This window comes from Centroberyx affinis, unplaced genomic scaffold (assembly GCF_046629955.1).
Source record: "Centroberyx affinis isolate AG114_WGS23_722 - 3 ecotype Tasmania unplaced genomic scaffold, CSIRO-AGI_Caff_v1 ptg000122l_1, whole genome shotgun sequence".
Lineage (NCBI taxonomy): Eukaryota > Metazoa > Chordata > Actinopteri > Beryciformes > Berycidae > Centroberyx > Centroberyx affinis.
In genome coordinates this window covers 617,501-631,760 of record NW_027278823.1, presented here as the reverse complement: position 1 = coordinate 631,760, position 14,260 = coordinate 617,501, and the positions used below count along the sequence as shown (strand labels likewise).

Genomic DNA, 14,260 nt, shown 5'->3' with positions numbered 1-14,260 from the left:
TGCTTCATGTCCCAACACACAGTTAATCTCCTGCTCTCTCTCTCTGTCACACACTTGTATTTTAGAGGAGTACCAGAAGCTGTGCATCCAGGTCCCTGGTGTTGGGCCCGGTGGAGGGGTGATTCCCGGTCACGTCCCCGGGGGCCCCCAGATTCCCGGGATCTACCCAGTTCCTGGCCTAATTCCTGGCCAAACTCCTGGTCAAATTCCCGGCCAAGTACCCATACATTTTCCCGGCCAAATTCCAGGCCAAGTTCCTGGCTTGATTCCTGGACAAATTCCAGGCCCGTTTCCAGGACTACCCATACAACCTGCTCCTGCACCAGGTGTGTTACTTTCTGCTTCCTGTGGTTGGTACTTTTGTTGACTACAGGTAAGGAATCTCTTCTGCTAAGGCATTTTAAAATTGACTAATAGATGACATAAATACCACACACATCTCTCAGCCAATCAAATATATTAGTACACGTAATCTATTTTTATGTGTTTGTGTGGTTGTTACCTTTTCCATAATGGCTGAGACTTCATGTAGATTTGACCATAAAACCTGGTATTCATGACCAGACCTCCAATTTGAAAAAGAAGTGCAGACGCACAGCCGTACTGGTGAGGTGCTGGCTGGCAGAAGCAGAATTCATCAAAATGAAAAACGTCTCTGCACACTCATAGCTCCAATGCAACAAATTTTATTGTCAAAACCAATGTTTCAACAAGCAAGGACCCTCATTTTGAACATGCATACCAAATGTTTTTTGGAATTTGCAGGAATGCAAGATGTTACAGTTCTTTGAATATGTTGTTTGATATATGCAGATTGTTAGTACATTTCACCCAATTGCTGTTGGAAAAAATATATTGCACATTAATATGCCAAACTTTACTTTCTTCGGGTAGCATGCTAGAGGAATACAGAGATGCTGTGGATTTGTTGTCATTGCATTTTATAGATGCTATATATGTGTGAATGTTTCTGTCAGGCCCTGTTATTATCCAAACCCAGAATATCACCAACATGTGCCAGGCCTACCGCAACCTCTGCCTGAATGGCAGGTGTATCCCCACTCCGGGCATTGGATACCGCTGTGAGTGCAACATGGGCTTCAGACTGGATGCCAGGGGAGAGTGCATCGGTAAGCGGCTCAGAGACGGAGGAACAAGTTTACAGAGCACCAAAATGGAGGTGCATGAAGGTAATGAAGGCTTATGTGCTTTATGTTTGTTCTCAAAGATGACGATGAGTGTGAGAGGAACCCGTGTGCACATGGAGAGTGCGTCAACACCCCCGGCTCCTACATCTGTCAGTGTCCTGCTGGATTCCAGACCACTGCCACCAGGACAGAGTGCCGAGGTGACATACACATACACATACACACACACACACACACACACAAAGAGACAAAGAGTAAGTGTTTGTTAACTGTACTTATTTGTGTCTGTCAGATCTGGACGAGTGTGTGGCCAATGGGCGGATCTGCAACAACGGCCGCTGTGTGAACACTGAAGGCAGCTTCCACTGTGTCTGCAACGCCGGCTTTGAGATCTCATCAGATGGCAGAAACTGTCAAGGTCTGTCTCATGTCTATGTCAAGTTCTGACATGTACATTTATTGAGTAGAGACACATTTTAAGGGTATTTGTGTGTAATGGCCATGTGTAATGTGTGAAATTTGTAATGGACTTGTTGAAGGCGATGGTTTAAAAAACTAAACCACTGCACCATTTTCTAGGTGAATTGAAATCTATCACTTTGTTTGTGTTCTTCCCCAGACCAGGACGAGTGTCTGATCAGGAACATGTGCCTCAATGGATTGTGTATCAATGAAGATGGCAGCTTCAAATGCATCTGTAAACCAGGCTTCCTGCTGGACACAAGCGGACGCATGTGTGTAGGTGTGTTTGTTAGACGGCCCACAGCCAGTCAGCACCATTTCTGATGAACAATTACACATCTCTACATTCTCACATTTACTGGCTGGATCACTAGCATATGTTTTTTGAGCAGCTTGTTTTGACCAGCGTGTTTAGCTAGCCTGGAAGGTGGCTACTTTTCTGGCGTGTTAGTGCTTCTATTATGTGCGTCTTAGCACACAGAGCAAAAATCCCCCTAAAAGCCCTGGAAAAATCCCTGAGCATCCTGGCAGGCCAGCTGGACATGTGGGGAGTTGGGGCCCTCCTGCTCTGAGAGGCACTAAGCAGACAGCCTTCCCTAAACTTGTTCACTGCTAGAAAAAAAGGATTGGGACTTCCCATGAAATGGAAGAAGCATGTTGGCTTTGATTGGAAGATACAAAGTTACACCAGGATAAGCCAAACCGTCAAAGAAAACTACCATTTGGTTCTATATGGCAACATCAGATGCTGCATGCAGCCATAAATGATTCTTCAAATAGCATTGAAGAGAAATTAATTAATTCAAGTAGTTATTCAAATGCTAACGGTTCTATAAAACCCTATTTAGTCAACAAAAAGCCCCTGAAGAATGGTGTTTCTTCCAGTGTGTTGTAACCTGCAGCCATTTTGTACCATGTGGCTTCGGATACAGACGTTTGATCTCAGAGACACCGACCTGGCTAAGTCATAGCTGAATAAATAAATAAGAGAGTAGGGCGTGGGCGAAGGGTGCTGATGTACGCAGTCATTAATGAAATGTGTAGTCTGGAGGGGCTGCGGGGCCTCATCTCCATCTACAGCTGAGGAAAATGGCTTTCTGTCCCCCAACGCACCCAGACAGAACACACACACACACGCATACATATGCACGCATGCCATATCATTGTTTACGCTCATTATGATAATTATTGTAATATGCTGATGGGATCAAGGGGAGAGGAAGGCTGTTTTCTTAACTGAGGTCATAAAGCTCAAGCTGTGTTACAGTTTTGGCTGTACTTTTCAATGAAGCAAATGTCTGAGTACTTTAGTAACCGCCGCGTTAGTAAAAAAATGATTTATTTTAATAGGTTATAGCCTCTTACCATTCATTTTTGAAGAGAGGGAGTATTCAGAAATAATTAGCGTGCTGAAGACATACAACTAGCCGAACAGGAGTACAGCGGTTTGTGATGTGACCTTCCCTAACCCCCTGGTTCTGCCATGTTGTCTTCTGTCGCCATGCCGCCAGACATCGATGAGTGTGAGACACCGGGCATGTGTATGAACGGCCACTGTGTCAACACGGAGGGATCCTTCCGCTGCGAGTGTATGCCTGGAATGGCTGTGGGGCTGGACGGACGGGTCTGCGTTGGTGAGTAACCATCCGGCTGATGCTCTGTGCCCCATTGTTTTTCAACGATCGGCCCATTTATTCACTTTCGTTACCATGACAGACACTAATCTCCCTGCTCGTCTCCACTTCTGTATCTCCGCCCGCTGTAGCCAGAATAACCGCAGTACAAATATTTTCAGCTTTCAGCGATAAAATAAGCAAAAGTAAATGTCATCAAGCTGGGAACAATACGATAACAATAAATTTTACTGACGGCGCATCCTGTTGCTCTGTTGCAGCCAGATGCTCACAGTCACAGTCAATAGTCCTATTGATTTTTGACATTTTGATCTTGATCGCCTGCGGCCCTTATGTTTTATGTTTGTCTTCCCTCCCACCTCGTGCTCCAGACCCTCCGACTGGCACTAGGAGAGCAGATCTGTTTATGCCTTTATTTTCAACATTCCTGCGTTCCCCCAATGACATTTCTTTGTGCATTGTGTGGGAAGTGTTGAAACGCTGTTGTTCTGTCTGGGTGAGTTCGCTCAGGATGATATCAGCGCAGGAGAATGCCTCAAATCCCTGGATATTATGGAGAGAGAACAACCGTTTATTTTCCCAGTGTTGTTGTTTATTGGAGCCAGGGACTCGTGCCTCCCTTTCTCTCTCTCTTTCACTCTTTCTCTAGCTCTCTCTCCCTCTCTCTCTCTCTCTCTCTCTCTCTCCCTTTCTAGAACTGTCACCTCACCTCACCTGTCTCTATCTCTTTTCTCTCTTTCTCACCTTCTGTTACTCTCTCTCACTCTCTCCCACTGTCTCTCTCACACACTCTCTCTCTCTCTATCTTTTTGTCCATCTGAAACAGACACACATATGCGCAGTTCGTGTTACGGCGGCTACAAGCGGGGACAGTGTGTGAGGCCTTTATTTGGAGCTGTGACCAAGTCGGAGTGCTGCTGTGCCAGTACAGAATACGCCTTCGGAGAGCCGTGCCAGCCCTGCCCACCAAAAAGCTCTGGTACGGATATTCAAATCACTCCACCCTTCACACATATGGAACCACCTCCTGCCCCTTGAGACACACACACACACACACTCACCGAGACTCTCTAACACACACAGAGCTTTGTGTTAAATTCAAAACACACCTGTAAAACTCATGGCGACCAGATCAAAAGCTTTGTCTTCTCTGTCATATCAACTTGGATTTCATAAATGATGGAATGGTGACGATGAAGTCACGACTTAAGTTGTTTGCCAGAGATGGCCACAGCTAGCACACACACACACACACACACACACACACACACACACACACACACACACACACATCCGTCAGCCAGTCACTTCTCATTAGTCCTGCCAATTAAAGTTTCTATATCAAACGACGCCAGAGCTGCACCACATTAAGGAGACCGTTTTATATACATCTCGGCTAAATGAGAAAGCATGGAAATGGATAATGACATGGTATTAAATGTCTTGCTTTGAGATTTCTCTGATTTTGGCAAATGTGATATTTTCTCAAACGCTGTTATTTCATTTTGTTTTTTTATTAACCCGTGCTGTGTGTGTTTGTCTTGCAGCTGAGTTCCTGGCTCTGTGCACTAATGACCTCGGCACGACCGGCGATGGAAGAGGTAATGTGCATGTGTGTGTGCATGTGTGTGTGTGTGTGTGTATGTGTGTGTGAGTGTAAAATTAGATTTTCTGGTATTAAAACACAGAGACCTTGCAGAAACCAAACACATCCAAATAAATCATACTGCTAATAGACTCTTCTTGCCCTGACATTCAACAGCTTATTCTCTGCCTCCTCAGATATTAATGAGTGCGCCCTCGACCCTGACCTCTGCCAGAACGGAGTGTGTGAGAACATGCTGAGGACGTACAAATGCAATTGCAATGAAGGCTTTGAGGTAGACGTGACAGGAAAAAACTGTGTCGGTAGGTTAACTGCTGTATAACGTCCTCCACTTGGAATTCAAGTTTGATATCAAAGCAATACGTTGAAAGTCCTCATGTCTCTCCGTCTGCCTTTTTCCTCAGATATTGACGAGTGTCTGATAAACAGGCTGCTGTGTGAAAACGGCCTGTGCAGAAACACACCAGGCAGCTTCACCTGTCACTGTCCCACTGGATTCCGCTTCGATTCCGAGACGGACGTCTGCGAGGGTCAGGGGCTCATTCTCTCTGCCTGACGCACTCACTGCATCGCAGTAAAACTGATGTATCAGTCATGTTAGGTGTGCAAAAAACTCAGATATCTGTTTTTGTCTCCCGCAGATGTCGATGAGTGTGAGTCGAACCCGTGTGTGAACGGGGACTGTAGGAACACCCCAGGGTCCTTTGCGTGTTGGTGCACGTCGGGCAGCACGCTGGACAGCTCTGGGTTGCAGTGTATAGGTGAGTGAGCGCCGATGTCTGAGTGCTGCTGGTTCCTTTTCAACTTCAATGAATTTGATGGCACCAAAATTCCAAAATGGTACAAAGTGTTTATTTATTCAAAATGCAATTTTATAATAAAAAAGAAAATCACACTTCGGTTAAATCAAAACGATCATATTCAAGACATTATTATAACTTTTACAGTAATAGCTTAAATTCAAAATATTTAGAACTATGTCAACAATACTTTATATTTAGAATTATATCAAGAATATCTATTGCTAGTAAATTGTCTGTGCATTTATGTAATATGCAGATAAATATGGCTTAAAAAACATTGTGCACTGTTACGTGCTCCATTAGGTTTCAGGTGTTTTCTTCACAAATATTGCACCCCGCACTGTCAACATCAATTTTAGTAAAATGTAGCCAGACCTGGGCCAGTTTCTCTGACATTAAGTACTTGTTTTTAGCAAACTGAGAGATGAAAGTGTTGTTCTGTAGCTAGTAGTTAGGAGTCAATCAGCAGTCTGTTTGTTGTTGTTGTTGTTGTTGTTGTTACTATGTCTTTATGTTAGTATATTATTATACTTACACTTGCTTGTCGACCTAACATAACTGCTGATAGGAGGGATGTTCTTACTTTACTTTTCTTGATTAATGTTACTGCACTTTTTGTTTTCATAGCACTCTGAACTATCTGGCTACTTGAGGAATGTTCACTTATTTTACTTTTGCACTTATCGTAAATCACCCTGGATAAGAACAAAAAAAAAGTAAGGCGTATGGAGATCAGATGAAAGAAAATGCAAAATTGAAAACACTAAATAACATATTAACATATTTTGGTAGGTGGGTCAACATGTTCATTCTTTGTAACTGAATGTCTGGCATCTAAGCAATAAGATCTTGCTTCATGAAACAGAGACCAGTAAGGGCACCTGCTGGCTGAAGATCGTCAATGATCGCTGTGAGGTGAACATCAACGGGGCGACGCTCAAGTCCCACTGCTGTGCCACGCTGGGAGAGGCCTGGGGCAGCCCGTGTGCCCGGTGTGAACGAGGTGAGATGGCTGTTGCCACCAAGTTGGTCAACAAGCAGATCCCCATAAGGTTTACCCATTTCATTTACAATATAACATTGTTGGGTCATTCTGATCGCATTGTGTGCTTTCCTTCCTTTTTCAGACTCATTCTGTAGTAAAGGCTATGCTAGAGTCAAAGGAAACGTCTGTGAAGGTAAGTTCTGCTATCATGCCACAGAATTAAGAAGTCAGAATTGTATTTGATTGCGACTATGTGGAATTCTGTATTGGTGTTGATGGGACTGATGTTGCTCCGTTGTTTCTTTGCCTGTTGTCAGATGTGGATGAGTGTGAGGTGTTCCCCAGGGTGTGCGTCAATGGGAAGTGCGTCAACACACAGGGCTCCTTTATCTGCCAGTGTCCCTCGGGAATGACTGTAGATGCCAGTGGCAGGACATGCATCGGTGGGTATCATGTGTGTGTGAGTGCGAGTGTGGTTTGTGTGTGTGTGATACTATCTCAGTGTCATCCTAAACCATACGTGTCACATCTGTAGTGTGTGTGTGAGTGGCAGAAACAGGAACTCACATCTTGCATCAGGCTGTGAATAATTTGTTTGAAATGATTCAGGGAAATAAAATGGTCAAGCTGGAGTTTTGACTGGAGATTGTTCAAGGACCTGCAAAATAATCAAATACCTTTTCACCAAAAACTGATTCTGGGAACTTTAAAAAGAATGCAGGACTGTGATCTTAAACTAAAGGCATTGGTGGATATTTGGAGAGTGGTCAAGTTAAGTAAATAAAAATGTACCAGTTTATCAATCTTCTGTTGGCTAGTGAGTTATGAGAGAAAATACATGCTTGTGCATTCAGTGTGGAATTTAGAGCGCTCAGGTGCCATATTCACTGTGAAAAACATCCATCTTACAAGTCATTTAGTCTCATATTCAGCCTTCAAATCTTATTTTTCTTAAACCAAGAGAAAAATTCTGCCAATAGGGAGAGATCACTCCACTTTCCCATGCAGTTTCACTTGTTTCAGGAATTTTCTAGAAATGAGTGTCAATATCTTGAAACAAGTCAGCATAAGGCAGATCACTGCACTACTATCAAGAAAATGACGGTTGATTTGATTTGCATTGGAAACAAGTGGAATTATTTAACCCCACTGACAGATTTCTTCACTTGTTTTAAGAAAATTACAATTTCAGGACTCAATAATAGATTAAATGACTTGTTAAGATAGCGATTTTTTTGCAGTGTTTGTAAAATCTGTGTCTGCGTCATCCAGACCTGCGTACGGAGCAGTGCTACCTGACCCACGACGACGAGCGCTGTGGGACCCCCATCCCGGGGAAGCACCGCGTGGACGCCTGCTGCTGCTCGGTGGGAGTGGCCTGGGGCCCCGAGTGTGACGAGTGTCCAGAGAAGGGCTCTTCGGACTACTCCCAGCTCTGTCCTCGTGGCCCGGGATTCTCCCTCGGGAAAGACTTCATCAACGGGAGGCCCTTCCTCAAAGGTACTGCGCACTCCACAGACTGCAGAGGCTGCTTAGGCTGTTTCATAGATACAGAGATATGGACTTTTAAACTAAACTCTGCATCTCCTCTCTCTCACCTCCCTTACTCTCTCTCTCTCTCTCTCTCTCTCTACTCCATCTTTCTCCCTTAGATATAAATGAGTGCAGGATGATAAACAGCCTGTGCACGAATGGAAGGTGCAGAAACACCATCGGCAGCTTCCGTTGTCGCTGTGACAATGGCTACGCTCTGGACTCGGACGAGAGGAACTGCACTGGTGAGTGCAACGCAGAGTTCACTCTGAGCCGAAAGGATTTATAGAGCACTTTTCATGAGGTGTCAAAACCACTGACTTTGACAAATGTGAATTTTAGCTCATATCTAGACTGTACAATGATGAGTAAATGACTACAAAGCCTTGACCTTGAACTCTGAAGTTGTTTAGGGGTTAGCACTTCATCCACTGCCGATACGTACCAGATACCATATATGTGGCTGCTACTTTTGGCCAGAATGGTTGCCAAACATCAGCTATCGCATTTCCCAGCTCCGCTATATCTCTACAAGTCTAGCCGTTCTCCATCAATCCCTCATTCTGAAGCCCTCTGCCAACACTAATTACAGTAAAGTGGTGTAAAGCCCTTGCCTACATTCAGCTCATTCAGCCTAATGGGAGTCTGGCTGCTTGGGGCTTGTTGGAGCCGGTCCCTGCAGTCTGGTTAGCTACATTACTGTGTATTGAAGTGTACACACACCATTCCCAGTTGAAATGCCAGGGCCATGGCTTTATTCTAAAGCAATTTATATGTTTCTACATCTAAAGCAAGTAATATCAGAGACCTTGTAACCCCATGTGTGCCAGATTGCAGCCTGATCGAGGTCCTTTGGCAGGCCTCTATTGGCTGCTCCAAAATGAAGAATAAAAACAAAAGGCGGTCAGATCTTTGGCATCAGACTTTGGAATGACCTGCCTGAGGAGTTAGGCTGGCTACTTCTCTATCATCTTTTAAACCACTTGTTAAAACTCATTTTATAGACTTGTTTTTATGTAATGACTTTTCATTAAATATTTTTGACCTCTCTTTTATGGCCCTTGCCTTGCTTTTATATTTCATACCTGCTTTTATTGCTTTTACAGTTGATCTTATCTGTCACCATCCAAATAAAGATGATTTCTGTTATTATTATAAACATAGCACACTCTCCGAATTAATCTCTCTGCTGGAGTGAATGTTAGCCAGGTTTAAAAGATAAATATTCCCATGCTATGCGCTGAGATGAGCGTTGTTGCATTCCTTCCCCGTAGATATCGACGAGTGCCGCATCTCTCCGGACCTGTGTGGACAGGGCACATGCGTCAACACGCCCGGAGACTTTGAATGCGAGTGCTTCCAAGGATATGAGAGTGGCTTCATGATGATGAAAAACTGCATGGGTGAGTGATACATCTTCACACACTTCACACTCACTGATACTATACAACAAATCTCCCTTTTCAGCTTGGGATCATCTAGTCCAGTTATCCCCTTACATGCAGAGACGGAGCAGTTCATGTGAAATCATATTTAGTCTACAAGGACATGAGTGGGAAACTTGATCTCCTTAACAACTCTCTCTCACACCCTGTTAAAGTGGCAGCATCTGAGAGCGGAGAGCTGTGCCAACCTATAAAGGGGCTGTAAGTGTAGGGAAGGCTCACTGCACAGGCCGAGTCCCAGTCCCAGACCCTACCAAGCCATCTCCCCCCTCCCTCTGGGCCCATAAGCCCTGGATGAGGTGCTTGGGCCAACATGCCAGGCCTGGAACTCACTGTTTAGACGTCTGATGTAATCTGAAATTTGCAGGCTGTGTGTGTTTGTGTGTGTGCGTGAATATATGTGTGTGTGTGTGTGTGTGTGTGTGTGTGTGACAGAGAGAGAGAGAGAGCGAGAGAGCTTAACTGCCTTTATTGTAACCCCTGTGGCTTGTTGAGAGCTCTAGTCTCTGCAGCCCAACTCTTGCCACGATCCCTCGCCTTCACAAAACCACTCTATGATGTCTTAAAGATAATTGTACTTTATTACATACTTGACTTGCATACAAGGGACACACAATCAGCTGCCCAGCAAAATGATTTTTATATGCAGTTACAAGTCCTAATGTTCTGCCATCTGTGAAAATACTTAATGCTTTATTTCTGGTCTGGTCTGCCTTTGACGCCTTTTGATTGAATTCCTGGGAGAATTTATACATACAAAACGGAGAGTCTCATTACTTTGGCTGGCCTAACACCTTATGTGCGTGTGTGTGTGTGTGTGTGTGTGTGTGTGTTCCCCCCCTGTCAGACATCGATGAGTGTGAGCGGAACCCTCTGCTGTGCCGTGGAGGCGAATGTGTAAACACGGAGGGCAGCTTCCAGTGCGTGTGTCCAGACGGACACGAGATCGCGCCCGACGGGTCGGCCTGTCTAGGTGAGTGATGAGGTCATCGGAGAGGAGAGTCGGATGGACTCGCCCCTCTCTTCAGAGTGCTTCCCTCCTTCCTGCTCTTCTCTCCTCTCTGAGGAATCTGAGTTGAAGAATGTAGAGGCATACTGCGGTTTGCGCTCTGGTTTCTCTGAAAGATGAAAGAATGACGGAGAGGGTGGAAAGAAGATGGTAAGTGGTGTTAGTTTGTCACCGAGCAGAAGGCGTCGGACTGTTTGAGTGACAGGGGAGCTTGGGACACCCACTCCCCCCACCCCTCATCTTTCCACATCTGTCTCTGTGTGTGGGCTAGCTGGGTCTGTGTGTGTGTGGGGGTGGGTGTGTTTGGAGTCGGGTCTGTGTATATTAATGTGCGGGATGTATATTCTTTGATAGATGGGGTGATAGAGATTGTAGACTAGAGTTTGTATTTATGCATGTGTGCACTGTGCACGTGTGTGTGTGCACGTGTTTGTGTACTGAGAAGGGTCCGCTTGGATCAGGCCATGGTAAAGACAAGAGAAGAGCCTGACTTTCCCACTGCTTTCTACAGTTTCACGACTCCCATGATTAGTTTACAGCACTGAGCTGATTATTCATTATTCTCTGAATGTCATTGCAGTGACCTAATGAAGCGTGTGGAGGTTTCAGTCCATGACCTCATGCGTATTAACTAGCCTTTAAGCCCATTTATTTTCTTTATTACCAGTTCAAGGAATAAAAGCAAAGAAAGTATTACTGAAAACTGTCATTCTCATCCCCATTATCATGCCATTGTTTAAAGAGCTGAGATGATGTTAAGTCACCTTGTCAGATTTCTGAAAATTTCCTACTTATCAACATTAGGGGCAGGATCCATTATGAAACATCTGCTATTGAGTGCACAATTACACTCCAGCATAGTGGCCTCCAGTGTGATCCACAGGACCCAGGCTGGCTCCCAATTAAATAGTTGTTACAACCCCGCACACACTCACACCTGGGAGCAGTTGGGGTTTCATGCCTTGCTCAAGGGCACTTCGACAGCTGTTGATTGAAGGAGGGGAGCGTGTGACTTACTCACTTTCTCCATCCAGACTTTCTCAGCGGGGAATTCATGTCCATTAGCTTGATGCTATTGGAACCATTTGTTCATCCTTACACGCTTATTTTTCATTATTGTGTGTAAGAGTTTGATAATTGCTTTCATTTGTTCTTCCACAGATATCAATGAGTGTGAGCTGAGCGATAAGCTGTGCAGGAACGGCCAGTGTGTCAACATGATTGGCCGCTACCAGTGTACCTGCGACACAGGGTACAAATCTACTGAGAACAGACTGGACTGTGTTGGTGCGTACTAAGCTTAGGACTTATTTCAATACATGGATGTTCATGTTTTCGTTATTGATTCATTGTGAAGGTTGTGCAGCAGCAGTATGTGACAGTGTGTTTCTCTATCTCCCAGACATTGATGAGTGTACCATTGAGAATGGTGGCTGTGAGACTTTCTGCACCAACTCAGAGGGAAGCTATGAGTGCAGCTGCCACAGTGGATACGCCCTGATGCCTGATCTGAGGAGCTGCACCGGTCAGTGTCTGTCTGTCTGTCTGTCTGTCTGTCTGTCTGTCTGTCTCTGTCTGTCTGTCATCTGCCATCCTTCTCTCTGCCTTTGCCTGAGTATTATACTAGGAAGTTAGTAAGCAGTGTCCTAAATTAACTTTTTGGCACACCTGCCAAGGACTGGCAAACGAAAAAAAATAACCTCCCAATAAAAGGTTTACCAACCAAAATAATTACTACACATTTTTCATAGAAATATGTCAAATTTGCAGAAGTTTAGACTTAACTGCTTTATAGATACAGCAAATCAAGAGCCTGTTTGATGCAGAGTGGTTGTTTTGCTGTGATTTGATTGGCTCATGGTCAAAACGAGTGTACAGTGGTCAGCAGCAGCATTGCCAACTTGTTTCCAAGGAAAGTAGCTATTGGCTGCACAAAAAGTTGCTAGAAGTCGCCGGATGATGTCATATGCTAATTTGCATATTAATATATAACCTATAGTTTCCGCTCGCAGCAGAGGGAGGGGGGCTACGCTGTGTGTGGGAAGCGCTGTGATCATTAGACCTCTCTGGATGACAAGCAAGTAGAGCAATTTATTGGCAAATGCTTTGGGATTCAACACTTTAACATTGTTCCCCAGGGTCAGAAAAAGTCGCCAGATTTGTTGCTAGTCGCTTTTCAGACATAAAAATGCTCACAGACTGAGTCCAGCTGCAGTGACCTCTGACCCACTCATCTGTTTTCACCTGATAAAAGACTTATCTCTAAATCCATGACTCCCATTCTCATCATTGCCAGAGATAAACAGACAGACAGAGAGCAAGACACCAAGATGTAACTTGGGAGTAATTCAAGCAAAAAGAAGAATTGAAAAAGACCTTTCTTTTCCTCAGCTGCACAAGTCCTGTCCTGGTGTGAACTTGCAGATTTATGAGTATATAAATAGCAACCAGAATTTTCCTCTCTTGAATTCTGCAATACGGGAGAGGAGGCGAAATATACCATTGAGTTAAAAAGGTGGTTTCACTTGCTAACTTTGATGTGTTACCATCCGGTAAGTGATACCACAGCACTAAAGCCCACGCTACCAGCTGTAAGGATAGTTTTTACCCCCAAGCAGTGTGCAATATGAACACCTAGTGCACTTCCTCCTCCTGCATGCATTTTCCTATGCACTGCACTTTTTCTGCTTTTTCATTGATTTTATTTTATGGTAGCCTAAAGCACAAGTCACAAGTTCAGCCAAAAAAATATTTTCCCTTTTCAGGTTGTTTCATTTGATTCATTATCAGAGGAGGCAGAGAAGCTGAAAACGATTTGGTATTTCACAAGAAAAAAAGCACAAATTAGAGAAAATTAATAAGGAAATACACAGATAATACATTTTTATAGTAGAAATATGCTTTTTTCCTATCTCATAAATCACCTTGCGACCCCCCCAAATTATCTTACGACTCCCTGGGGTGTCCCGACCCACAGGTTTAGGACCATTGGCCTAAAGTAACATTTTACAGCACTTTACTGTATGTTCTTGTCATTGTCATGCTGCTGTTGTTGTTACTGTTGTGTTTATGTGGTTACTGTCCTGATATTGTGGTATTTTGTTATTACGGACATGCTCTGTCCGTAATATGTATTGTAATGTACTTGTTATAGATGGCAAATAAAGTCTTTCTCTCTCTCTCTCTCTCTCTCTCTCTCTCTGTCTCTCTCTCTCTCTCTCTCTCCCCCACCCCAGACATTGATGAGTGTGAGGAGAGCCCGGACATCTGTGATGGAGGCCAGTGCACCAACACTCCAGGGACGTTCCAGTGTCTCTGCTTCGACGGCTTCATGTCGTCTGAGGATATGAAGACCTGCCTGGGTAACGGATGCACATTTACGACCACAATAAAACACGGCAGCTACACCCTCTGCAGCGCTCGTTAGATCCGGGGGGGGGGGGGGTTCTTCGAGATTTACTCTAACGACGTAATGATCATCTTAAAGGTTGTCCAAGATATGAGTCATGAGAATAGGACTTAATGATTCAGATGTGTGTGTGTGTGTGTGTGTGTGTGTGTGAGAGAGAGAGTGAGTTATGTTGTTGTTGATTTAGAAGACAGTGAACATTGTGTCGGTTGGGTCGAGCAGGGAG

The 14,260-nt window shown here is 44.4% G+C and overlaps 1 protein-coding gene across 1 annotated transcript in view; it reads left to right on the top strand.

Annotated features, from left to right (window-relative positions):
• Positions 1-14,260, top strand: part of fbn1 (fibrillin 1) — a 64,434-nt gene that overhangs the window by 18,069 nt on the left and 32,105 nt on the right. Inside the window, exons 11-31 of the mRNA XM_071528979.1 lie at positions 66-326; positions 978-1,130; positions 1,229-1,348; positions 1,441-1,566; positions 1,768-1,890; positions 3,122-3,244; positions 4,071-4,223; positions 4,792-4,845; positions 5,027-5,152; positions 5,255-5,380; positions 5,492-5,611; positions 6,519-6,656; positions 6,781-6,831; positions 6,956-7,081; positions 7,911-8,138; positions 8,291-8,416; positions 9,446-9,574; positions 10,464-10,589; positions 11,787-11,912; positions 12,028-12,150; positions 13,862-13,987. Of these exons, the coding sequence (XP_071385080.1) occupies positions 66-326; positions 978-1,130; positions 1,229-1,348; positions 1,441-1,566; positions 1,768-1,890; positions 3,122-3,244; positions 4,071-4,223; positions 4,792-4,845; positions 5,027-5,152; positions 5,255-5,380; positions 5,492-5,611; positions 6,519-6,656; positions 6,781-6,831; positions 6,956-7,081; positions 7,911-8,138; positions 8,291-8,416; positions 9,446-9,574; positions 10,464-10,589; positions 11,787-11,912; positions 12,028-12,150; positions 13,862-13,987 (2,784 nt within the window). The remainder of the gene's footprint in view (positions 1-65; positions 327-977; positions 1,131-1,228; positions 1,349-1,440; positions 1,567-1,767; positions 1,891-3,121; positions 3,245-4,070; positions 4,224-4,791; positions 4,846-5,026; positions 5,153-5,254; positions 5,381-5,491; positions 5,612-6,518; positions 6,657-6,780; positions 6,832-6,955; positions 7,082-7,910; positions 8,139-8,290; positions 8,417-9,445; positions 9,575-10,463; positions 10,590-11,786; positions 11,913-12,027; positions 12,151-13,861; positions 13,988-14,260) is intronic.